At 52.0% G+C, this 11,872-nt stretch overlaps 1 protein-coding gene across 8 annotated transcripts in view; it reads left to right on the top strand.

Moving 5' to 3' along the window:
• Arhgef10l (Rho guanine nucleotide exchange factor 10 like) overlaps positions 1–11,554 on the top strand; it is a 125,496-nt gene extending 113,942 nt beyond the window's left edge. For 5 of the 8 annotated variants that reach the window (XM_026781945.1, XM_026781946.1, XM_026781947.1 and 2 more), the window contains 3 exons: positions 4,985–5,159; positions 8,832–8,954; positions 10,517–11,058. In XM_026781945.1, coding sequence (XP_026637746.1) covers positions 4,985–5,159; positions 8,832–8,954; positions 10,517–11,058 — 840 coding nt within the window. Of the gene's footprint in view, positions 1–4,984; positions 5,160–8,831; positions 8,955–10,516 lie in introns of all 8 variants that reach the window. The other 3 variants (XM_005352927.3, XM_026781949.1, XM_026781951.1) reach the window with 1 other exon arrangement.
• The last annotated feature ends 318 nt before the right edge of the window (positions 11,555–11,872 follow it).

The following is an 11,872-nucleotide window of genomic DNA, read 5'->3' on the forward strand; positions in this document are numbered from 1 at the left end:
CTCCCCTGCCCTCACATCCTCCCTCCCTCATCTGTCCTCACATCTCAGTATGTGCACTGGCTCCAGCAGAGGCTGAACTCATGGACCTGCCCCCTCATGAGAGAGTTAAAACCCTGTCCCTGCAGCTGAGTTACAGTGAGGGTGTCTGGGGCTGGTCAGAGCCCTAGGTAGGCAGGACCCTGCGCCATCATTAGGACAGTCCTGGGAAGCCCTGGTCATGACTACTTTAAAGTTGAAATAACTAAGGCAAGGAGTGGCTGGACCGACTGAATCCAGTCTTCAGACTTTGACTTTTGCCTCCCCCAGCAGTCATGAGCAGGTAGCAAAGCCTGTCTGAGGACCGGAGAGCTCACAGCAGGGGAGGCCTTTTGGCCATTTGTTTTTGTCTAGAATGATTCTTCCAGAACATCAAGTTTTGCACATTTCCTTGCAAGCTAAACTGTGCATGGTTATCATTATTGCTGCTGGTGGGACTCTTTGTCTGCCTGTCCCCACAGTAGCCCTGAGTTGGGAGTATCTGTTCCTCCTACCCTGCCGAGCATGAACTGACTTTCTAGGGAGAGTTGGAGATTGCTCCATCTCAAGCCTTCTTGACCAGGGCAGTTTTTTGTTTGTTTGTTAGTTTATTTGTTTTGTTTTTCTGGCTGAGCCCTTGACCTCAACCAGGTCATGCAAGGCAGTGCACCACACCAACTAGAGTGTCTCATCTGAGTAACCAGACACCCTGGTTTGACCCAGGCTTGGAATTTCCTGAGGTTCCAGAGTCAAATGTCACAGCTGTCACAACTAGCTAGATACATGAACCAGAGCAAATTGGCTACCCAGGTGAGGGACTTGGTCCCCTTCCCCCTTCCTGGCAATGCAACTCTGCAAATGTCACTGTAGTCTTTCCTTCTGTTGCTCTGGCTGTGGAGGGTTGATGAGAGCGGAGCAGACTGAGAGAGGCAAGGGACTTTTATGACAATAGCTTGTACAAGGCACCCTCTCGGGACATTCAGCCCTGCAGTCAGGAGTCTCAATTTCCAGTCTTTCCATTGGTCAACTGAGCCATGACACCCGCCATGCTTTGAAGTTCCTGTGTTTTGCCTTGAGTGATGGTAGAAAGGTGGTTGCCACCCTGTAGCTGTCCCCAAGGATTGGAGGGAAGCAGTGTGTGGTGGGCAGCCTATCTCCGTCCATGACCAGAATTCTCAGGCTAATACGCGGTGACTGGACAGGAATGGGTGGCAAGCATCTCTTTCAGCCCAACCTTGATTGAATGCTAGGACCGAGGTTCCTCTGAACCCCTAGGAGTGGGCTGAAGTGTGGGGTCCACTCATACCCCTCTCAGCCCATCTGGGGCCCTCAGTCCCCTTTCTAGATTTGTTCTCTGTCTTTTATGTCAGTAACGCACTGGTGTCCAGTGCCCTCCCTGACTCTATAGAGGTTGGTGTCTACAGTTGGCATTCAGGGAGAAGAAATAGACACCTTGTCCACTGTCTCCCCGTTCCTGGGTGGCCTCCCTTTCTCCCTGTTCCTGGGTAGCCTCCCTTACCCTGTCAGCCTCCCAGCCCCTCGTGCCATCTTGGGCTCTAATGACTTTGAGTGCTGAGCACATCACCCTGGGAATTTATGGCAATGGAGCAAAAGCGTCACCTGGAGGCACATAAATATTACAGGAGCGGCTGCGTCAGCAGTCCTCCGAGAAGATCAGTCACCTGGAACCGGCAGTGTGGGTGGCCATGGCTGGGTGTCCAGAGGCTGTGGAGGTAGGCCCTGTGGAGAGGGGCAGACCTTGCATCATCCTGGTCCCAGTCAGCAGCATGCAGGGACCCTTCGGGCTTGCCATGTGCCTTCTCCACTGAGTCTTCAGCGCTCTGCTGGGCACATTCTTTCTGTCCCTGTCTAGTACACTAAGTCACTCACAGAGGAGCTGAGACCCTGCCCTCCCGAGGCCAGCTCTCTGTGTTTAATAATTACCCCGTGTGTGTGTATATATGTGTGTGTGTGTGTGCCTGTGTGTATATGCACATGTGAGTGCCTGTGTGTGCATATACACGGAGGCCAGAGAGGGTGTCAGATCTCTCAGTGTTGGGGTTACAGGTTGCTGTGAGCTGCCTGATGTGGGTGCTGGGAACTGAACTCACATCCTCTGTAAGAGCAGTCCATGCTCTGAAACTTTGGGTTGTGTCTCCAGTGTTTCACCTCGTAGCCCACACTGGTCTTGAACTCCTGACCATCCGTCCTGCATCAGCTTACTGCATATCAGGATTGTAGGCCTGAGCCTCCACACCCAGCTCCCAGTCTTGAGAAGACTCGGCACGCTAGAATCCAGGCCCCTCGTTACTAGTTTGATGCTCGGTATTGTTTTGATTGGCCAGGGGCTCTTTGATCCAGACTGTGGACACATTTCCCATTGCTCTTTCACTAATTCCTTGCTTTCAGAGTTGGGAAGGACTCTGGGCTGTAACTCAGCTTTCCTTGCCCCAACCCACTGTCCCCTTGGTGCCCTAGCTGGTGGCGCCAAAGGGAATGGGGCAATGTGCCCACTGCTACCTGCCGAGTGGTGTCACCTCTGGTCTTTTTTTCAGGGGTGGGACTTGGGAGAACCCTCAAGTTCCCACTTATACGGTCTCTTCCAGTCCTGCCAGGGAAAGTTTGATATCTGTTGGCAGGACCAGCACCTGTGGTCAGAGGGCTGTGTGCCAGGCTCCCTATCTGGATTCTTTCCTGTATGGTCAGGATTGGCTTCCAGAAAGACTGGTTTACCAGCTCAGCAGTTATGTGGCTTGTTGGCACTGAGCCCAGAGGGCACTGAGGCCTGGGAACCGCTGCTACCTTCCCTCACCCTGGGGTGCTGGGCTTGGATGCCCCTGGGACCTATGACGCTGGCATGTTTTCTGTCCCTACCTGCCATCTCTCTATGGGCCAGGAGGCTCAGCTAGGAATTCAAGACCAGCTTGCGTTCCAGGCATCAGTCTCTTGCCATGAACAAAAGTACCCTTGCCCCCATGTCTTGTCCCTGTGAGTTGGCATGGGCCTGCATGGTCCACTAGCCCCAGTATTGACTAGGCTGCCCACCTCTGGGGAAACAAGGCTGGGTTTGCCCTGCAGACTTCTTCCATCAGACTGGAGGCAGGGGACAGTGTTGGCGCCTGCAGATCCAGGAGTGGCGCCTGCAGGCCGAGGCCTCTCATTTCACAGTGGGTTTGGCTTCTCTTGGGGTCATCAATGCTCTGACCTTTCTTCTGTGTGGCCTCGTAATGCATCCCTGCTGCTGCATATGTGCATGTGTGTGCATTTGCAGGCAAAGACGGTTTGCTGTTTTTTGGAAAAGATCACAGACAAAGCTTGCCGGGCCTTCCCTACTCGGTGGGTGCCAAATCAGTCCGTCACCGTGCTGAGCACTGAGCACTGGCTGAGGGGCATTTGCCAGGCTCGACTTCTGCATCTCCCCTGACTTTGTGCTGTCAGGCTTCAGAGGAGGATCCCACTTGAGCTCCCCTGGATCCCCCTCAGGCTGGTTCTAGCAAACAAGGAGCCATCATGGATGTCACCAAAGAAACAGCTCAAGCCAGGGACTGGGCTGGACCAGCAGAGACAGGCTGCAGGCCTTGAGCTACGGGCTGTTGTACCCCTGCTACACTGCATGGCCCCACCGTTTCCCTCATAAGTCAGGGAAACTTGAAGAGGAGGCTGCGGCTGAGAAGAGAGACACATCCCCTCCTGGGCACCCCAGGAGTGCTTAGATAGAGCCCCTCAGTCTGAGGGAGGAGGCAGGTCCCTGTCCTCACCCTAGGGATGCCCCACCCTGTAGAGACCATGCACCCTGGCTATCTGACGATCAGGGACTTCTGCTCTGTATGTGTGTATGTGGGAGTGTGTGTATGTGTGCATACATGTATATGCATGCACTTGTGTGTATGTGTGTGCGCGTGCATGTGTGAGTGCATGTATACATGAATATGCATGCACTTGTGTGAATGTGTGTGTGCGCATTCATGTGCATACACTGTGTATGGGTGTGTTTGTGTGGAGGGGTCAGAGGACACCCTGGGATGTCATTCCTCAGGTACTATCCACTTTTTCCTTTTGAGACGTAGCCTCCCATTGGCTTTTAACTAGATGAATATCCAGTAGGTCCTCAGTCTCCACCTCTGTAGTGGTGAGCTTGTAATATGCAATTAGGGGGAGAAACACGGAAAACCAAAAGCAAAGAACACAGGTTCCAAGGACCAAACTTGGATCCTCCTGCTTGCAAGACACGCACCTTACTGACTGAAACACCTCCCCTGTTCTGTCTTTAATCCCCTTGCCATCCTCATTTACTCCCGAGCTCTTGCTCTCTGGGTTTTGAACATTATTTCTCGACTTTCCCTGCCCTCACCATACTATGAGAGATGAGGATTTGGTTTGCACCCCTAGTTCCTTCCCCAGGGAGTTCTGCAGGTTGCCGTGGTTACTTTAAATAATATAGATAGTTGGACGTGGCCTGTGATCCTAGTATTTAGGAGGCAGAGGTAGGAGAATTATGAGCTGGAGGCCAGCCTGGGCTACATGGTCTAACAAGGGCTATATAACAAGACCCTGTCTCGAAGTTAAAACTATGCATATAGCTTCAACTTCTGCTAGCTGGTGGCTCTGTCTTTCCCTGCTGGAAGTCGAGGACCAGAAAGGAGCCCTTGTGTGTGTTGGACTTGGGTCTCCACTTGAGAGCCAAGCATGCATTGTTGCCTTCTTGTCTTGCTGTCACATTGGCTGTCTGTAGTCACTCCCGTTAGGAGCATTTCCACCACCGCAACCGGTCAGCACTGCACACCTGATTCCTGTTAGTTGCTAATCTGTGCAGCACACTGGGCTTCCAAGCTCTATTGCAGACAGCGATTCTGACAGAGCCTTGCTTTAGCTCGCGCTCTTGAAGAACATGGGAAGCCCTGACCCTGGAGAGTGGGGGCTGGTCGGGATGGCAACCTTGGCCTGATACCCCCATCCCCTCTGTATGTAGCAAAGCTTCGAGGCGCACCAGGATGAGGCCGTGAGTGTGACACACATGGTGAAGGCTGGCAGCGGTGTCTGGATGGCCTTCTCCTCTGGCTCCTCCATCCGCCTCTTCCACACCGAGACCCTGGAACATCTTCAGGAGATCAACATTGCCACCAGGACCACCTTCCTCCTGCCAGGTGAGGCTGCGTGGCTTCCAGGGTCTGGGGTAAGGAGGACCACCTTCCTTCTGTCAGTTGAGGCTGTAAAACTAGCTGGGGCTGGGATAAGGGGACTGACACTCACGGATGCCAGCAGGAGGGCCGTTCAGCTCATTCAGTGCTAGGGCAGCCTTGGTCAGCCTCAAAAACTGGTTCACAATAGACGGGAAGTGGTAGGGTTGGGCTTATTCCCAGGTTTGTCCTACCAAAGCCCCCATTCCTCACCCTCTGCCCCCTGTACCGCATCTCAGCAATCCGGGTGCTCAGGAGTGGGGGCTGTAAGTTGGCAGGCTTTCCTGCACTGGCAGCTGGAACCAAAAATACATGGACAGGGGACCCAGGCTGTCTACACTGTCCCACTGAAACACTGTCACCTGTGTTGGACAGATGGGCTGTGGCAAGGCTGGGAGTGGATTTGAGCTGAGTTGGGGAAAGGCTCACTGGCCAGCACCTTGGGGGTCTGAGGGCCTCCCCTAAGATCTGCTCCCTATTTCCAGCTATGACCCAGTCACCTTTTTGGCTGTTTCTTCCTCCTGGCTAGTCAGGGCATCACCAGGGTCAAGTGGCCATTAGCAAGTTAGGCAGCAGCCATGACTGTCTACTCAGAGGGGCCAGTCTGCTAGAGCCCTGTGCCAAGCAAGACTTGGCTGATGGCATCAGACTGTGCTCTAAAGTCCACAAGCTGCAGATGGTCCCCAAGTTATAGATGCAGACATAGGTTTCCTTAGCAGGATCATAAGCTTTGATATGCAGTGGTGGGGACGGTTCCTTCCGCACCATTCCCCTGCATCAGAAGCCCTGTGTTGCTTGTGGTCCTTTTCTTTCCTGCCTTCTCCTCTCCCTTCCTCCAGTTTGATTCTATTTCCTGAAAGGTGAGAAGGGGGGAGCGGGATAGGACTGGGGGATGGACCAGTTTCATCCATTATACAACACAATAAAAAATTCTCTGTATCATAGAAATACTTCTGCATTTATCTTGATAGCTAAATTATTTCAAGATAATGGAACAATGGAAAAAAATGGTTACTCTTACGAGGTTTTGAAAATCTTGGGAGCCTTGTCTAGTCGGGGCCGAGGAAAGAGAGAGAGACGGCAGCTTCAGCTGTCAGAGGCCGGTCTGGGGGTGGAGAAGCACAGCTCTGGCTGGATTCATGGCTGTAACCCTGAGGACCCCCCCCCCCACACACACACTGTGTTCCTGACTTAATTTAAAGGGGCGGCACCATGGGTGAGTGTCATTGTCTCCAAGTCATGAGAGACCCAGGAGGCTGCACGACCGGCCTGTCCCTAGGTGGCAGGCACATCCTCCCCACAGACTCAGTTTCTCCATGGTTGAACAAGAGCTTTGTGGATCCATAGCTCAGAGTCACATTCTCGTTGGGCCCCCTTCTCTGCTTGGCCACGGTGGTTGACTCCTTCATTTGCACCCGTTACCCTGTAGTTCTTGGCATGAGAAGCCTCAGTCCTGACAGGGACGTTTGCTGTCTTCATCCTCTCTGTCCCCATTGTTATCTTCATGCCCCATCGTGCTGGCCTATTGCCAGGTGTCTCCTACCAAGCCTCTTTGCCCACCCTGAGCTTCTAGGTCAGTACTTTCCCAAGGCACTAGCTGTGTGATCAGAAGGTGGTGGTGGGGCTTTCCTGGGTCTTGGCCTTCTCTAGGTCTGGGTATCCAAACTGAGTATCTAGCACCACTGAGCTGGGAGAGCCCGTGACCCCCAAGCTGAGCTGGAGTTACATACAGTGGCAGGAATCAGAGGGCAGAGGGTGGCTTCCTGTCCACCCCACACTGTGCCCTGGAGGAAGAAAGACTGAACAGGATTTTTAAATTCTTTATTAGAGATATTTAAAACAGGCTTTTAAGTATTTCCTCTCCCCCACACCACCAAATGAAATAATTGCATAATTAGTAATAAATTTGTTCTTCCTCTAAATGTGGATTTTTTTTAGGGCGTGTTAAAAAATTTATCACGTTTCCTTCCCCCACCCTTCCTTCCACTCGAGCACCCGACTGGTATTAATGCATTTTTTTAAACCTAAACTCCCTCCTCCTTTTAACTAGACAGGTCATTAATAAAATGTTCTCCGAGAGCCTGAGCTTTTAAAAGTTGTATATCTCCAGATAGATGGCCAGGGTGAGCTGAGCCCTGTGTATTAAGTCTTTATGATCAAATATTTATCCACCATTAGAATTTTTTTCTTTTGGACTGTTTGTGAAGTGTCTCGCTCTTTTTCTTGAGGTGGAAGGAGAGGGGCCCCAGAATGGAGCCTTTAGGTGAAGCCATTTCTCGCCTCTGTCGTCTCCTTGGGCCTCTCTTCCACCTGTCTTCCATCTGTCAAGCTTTGCTATGGTTGGGTTGAGGATGCCTCCAGCAACAGCCGCTGTTGGTCTTGGGGTCTAGGGAGCTTATGGAAAGGAACATGAGTCATGTGGGGTGCAGCATATCCACAACTCCCTCTTGGCCCTTTTTTGTTATTTTGGGGGTTTGTATCTGGGGTGGAACTAAGTACATTAGAGTCTAGGGCATTTAAGTAATTCTAGTATTACTCAATGCACCTCCAGTGATTGACTGTGTACTACTGTCTCAGAGCTGTGCTCAACCGTGTGTGTGTGTGTGTGTGCATCCACCCATCACCCACCCACCCTTTCTATCATCTGCCCACCCATCTATTCATCTATCTATCTATCTATCTATCTATCTATCTATCTATCTATCTATCCATCTACCAAACTGCTCACTTACCATTGTCCAATCTGTCCATCTGTTCGTCCATCCATACATCTTTCTGTCTGTCCATCCATCCACCCTTCCATCCATCTATCCGTCTGTCCGTCCGTCTGTCCATCCATCCATCTGTCGGTCCATCATACCTCCTGACATTCATTCACTGACTGTTTAATCCATCTATCTGTCCATCTATCTACACACTTGCCAATCTGCCTATTCATCTGCCTGCCCACCCATCCCTCCATCCATCCATCTTTTCTTTCATCCGTCTGTCCATTCATCCATCATCCACCCACTCATCTATCCATTGTTCATCCGTCCATCATTCATCCACTCATCTGTTCATTTACCAGTCCATCTATTTATGCACTTGTCCATCTATCTATGCACTTGTCCATCCATCCATCCATCCATCCATCCATCCATCCACCCACCCATCCAGACACTGCCCAGTGAACTCTTACATCCACTCCCCTATCCACCCTTCTTCTCATCTATGCATCTGTCCATACATCTACTCATCCACCCATCTACCTGGCAGCGGTCCTTTTTACAGACTCTGCCCTGGCCCCCTTCTAGCACGTACCACTGCTACCAGCTTCTACCCATTACAGACTGTCACACCTGCTCTTCATTGGCTTGCAGCCTGGCTTGCCGGGTGTGACTTTCAAAAGGACACCCAACTGCCCCCGGGTGCCAGGCAACTGAGCCCTGACACACAGAGCCCGCATTGGCCAGGCACTGTGCCCTGAGGCTTTACCCTGCTGTGTCCTCAAGGCAGTTCCTTTACACATGGGGAAACTGAGGTCTGACTGGGTGCCCATGTCCTAACCCCAGCACCCTCCCACTTGTCTTGGGGGAAATCTGGGCTGTACAGCTCCCTCCCCAGGATGAACTGAGCTCATGTTGTCTCTCTCTGCAGGCCAGAAGCACCTGTGTGTCACCAGCCTCCTCATCTGCCAGGGTCTGCTCTGGGTAGGCACTGACCAGGGTGTCATTGTCCTTTTGCCTGTGCCCCGGCTGGAGGGCATCCCCAAGATCACAGGTGAGGTTCCAGGGCTGCCTGGGTAGGTTTGGGGCTTGACTTCAAGGATAAGGGGGAACCTGGCCCAGACATCTGCAATACCCAGTGATTCATGGTAGAGTCCAGCCTCTCTGTCCCTCTTACCTGAGCCAGGGCATGGTAAAATGATAGCCTAGGATACCACCTCCCACCTTCTGATTCTTGCTTTTCTGATCTGGGTGGAGAAGTTCCCACTGGCTGGAGAATCTGAGTGCTGGCGGAGGCACTTGATGAATGACAGAGGCTCTGCTGGGCCCCACTGCCTCTCTTTGTAGTGGGGTATCAGAGTTAGAAGTGTGGGCTCTGGGGATAGGCTCGTGTCAGCTGTGGCAGCCAGTGTGCCCTGACCTGTGACCCTAGGCCTAAGAGAACAGAAGCAGGGTCAGGGGGAAACCCTGGTGTTTAGACACTAGAGCTCTGGCCCCCTTTGCCTCTGCCTTGAAAGGGAAGACTGTCGTCTCCTCTAGTGGCCGTTTCGCATGGGGTGAGAGGAGGAACCAGCCTGAGCCAACCATGCCAGACCTCTACCCTCTTCTAGACTCCCAGATTTCTGGGTGTCCTGTCTTCATGTTGCACTTACTAGAGCAATTTATTCATGCAAGGATGGCACCCAGGCTGGATGGAACATGGGGATGCATGAGGCAGGTAGTGTCTAGGATAGCTCTGGTCCAGGCAGAGGATGGAGTGAGATCAAGGAGTAGCTCGGTACCACTTCCCTGGGAGGATGCAGGCAAGATGCAGTGTGGATGCTGGCACTTGGCTGGAAGGAAGAGCTGGAGAGCCTCTTACAAGACTTGGCTTTCTGGGTGGAGTTCGGAGGGAAGTTATCAGTGAGGCCGTTTCCACGGGAGATGGAGGATGGCCCCTGAGAAAGGCTTTTCCTTTTAGGCCACCAACCAGCTCCCCAATCATGACATGGAGACTTCTTATGTATGCTCTGCCTAGCTTAGGCTCGTTTCTGGCTAGCTCTTTTCATTTAAATTACCCTGTTTCTCCTTTTCTACCTTTAGCCTTGGGGCTAACTTTTTACTTTTCTTTCCTTCCGCTTGTCTTTCTGTCACTATTTCTCATGTCAGGCTGGCTGGCAGCTGCCTGGTTTCTTGTCCCGGGCGTCTCCCTCGTTCCTTCCTCTCTTCTTCTTTTTCCTCCTGAGCCTAGATTTCTCCTACTATTTATTTTCTCTGCGTGCCAGCCCTGCCTAGCCTTTTTCTGCCTAGCTATCGGCCATTCAGCTTTTATTAGACTGATCAGGTGCCTTAGGCAGACAAGGTAAAACAGCAGCACATAGTTATATAATTAAACAAATACAGCGTAAACAAACGTAACACATCTGTACATAGTTTAAATAATATACCATAACAGGCCCCACTCGGTGAAGTCATGCCATGAAGCATGGAATAGACAGAGCTCATGACCTCTGAGGAGATGCCAACATAGATGGCAGAAGAAAATGTCCTACCCACCCAGAAAGTTCCCCAGAAGTACTTGGCTGTCTCCCTTAATGACCTGTCTCTTGACCCTTCTCCTCTGCTCTGGTCTCATAGGGAAAGGCATGGTGTCTCTCAATGGTCACTGTGGACCTGTGGCCTTCCTGGCTGTGGCCATGAGCATTTTGGCCCCCGATATCCTACGGAGTGACCAGGAAGAGACTGAAGGGCCTCAGGCCGAGGAGGACAAGCCAGACGGGCAATCTCACGAACCAGTGCCCGCCCCTGACAGCCACCCAGGCCGAGAGTTAACCCGCAAGAAGGGCATCCTGCTCCAATACCGCCTGCGCTCCACGGCTCACCTCCCGGGGCCCCTGCTGTCGGTGCGGGAGCCAGCACCCACTGACGGTTCAGCTCTGGAGCACAGTGAGGAAGACGGCTCCATCTACGAGATGGCCGATGATCCTGATGTCTGGGTACGAAGCCGGCCCTGTGCCCGTGATGCCCACCGCAAGGAGATCTGTTCTGTGGCCATCATCTCTGGTGGGCAAGGCTATCGCCACTTTGGCAGTGCTCCAGGAGGCCTGAGTGGGCGACCAGCTCCTTGCAGCGAGACAGACAGCACACTTCTTATCTGGCAGGTGCCCTTGGCTCTATAGCTACCCATCCTGTCCATCTGGAGGTCACAGGGTGGCTGGACCACTGCAGACATGCTGGGACCCTTTTTGGCCCAGCTGGGTTCCCCCCAGGAACCTGCACAGGCCACAAGACAGGTCTGGATTCTCCACTGAGGCCTTGAAGAGCAGAGTGAAACCTCTGGAAACAAAACTTCAGAATGTTTTGGGGTGGGTTTTAGGGTCTTGGGGAATGGAAGAACACACTTGGAGAATATGGCCTTTTCGTTTTGTTTTGTTTTTGAAGCAAAAAAACATAAAACCTCACCACTGCCTGCTGAACCTGGAACCTTTTGTTGGGGCTGAGTGAGGCTCAGAGGTGGCCATGCCCCTCCAGGAAGGATGTATGTGTAGGTGTCTGAGCATGTGGGCTAGCGTGTGAATATATATATGAATACTTATGTTCGATGTATATTATATGTATAAATACAATCTGTACATAATGGGTCTCTGGGAGGTGCTGGAATAAAAGGCAAGAGATATGTGGGCCCTGTGGGGTTTATGGAATGTCATGGGGGTGGGACACCGTGAATGACTTTTGCCAATCAGGAGATGTTGGGGACCAGGGACTCCCCTGCTCCAGCATGAAGGATCGCGCTAGGACTCTGTTGGAGGCCACTCAGGAACACACCTTGGAAGCTCCGTTTAAGGCAGTTATTAGTAGCTATCCACAACTGCCTAATTTGCATATTAATGGTTTGGTCCATCATCTCTTAGCCACACTTCAGGGCCCTGCCAGGGTGGGTGAGAATTGAACAGGTTGGACAACATACATGACCACCATTTTCATCATGGCAGA

The sequence above is a fragment of the Microtus ochrogaster genome, chromosome 10, assembly GCF_000317375.1.
Source record: "Microtus ochrogaster isolate Prairie Vole_2 chromosome 10, MicOch1.0, whole genome shotgun sequence".
Taxonomy (NCBI): Eukaryota; Metazoa; Chordata; class Mammalia; order Rodentia; family Cricetidae; genus Microtus; species Microtus ochrogaster.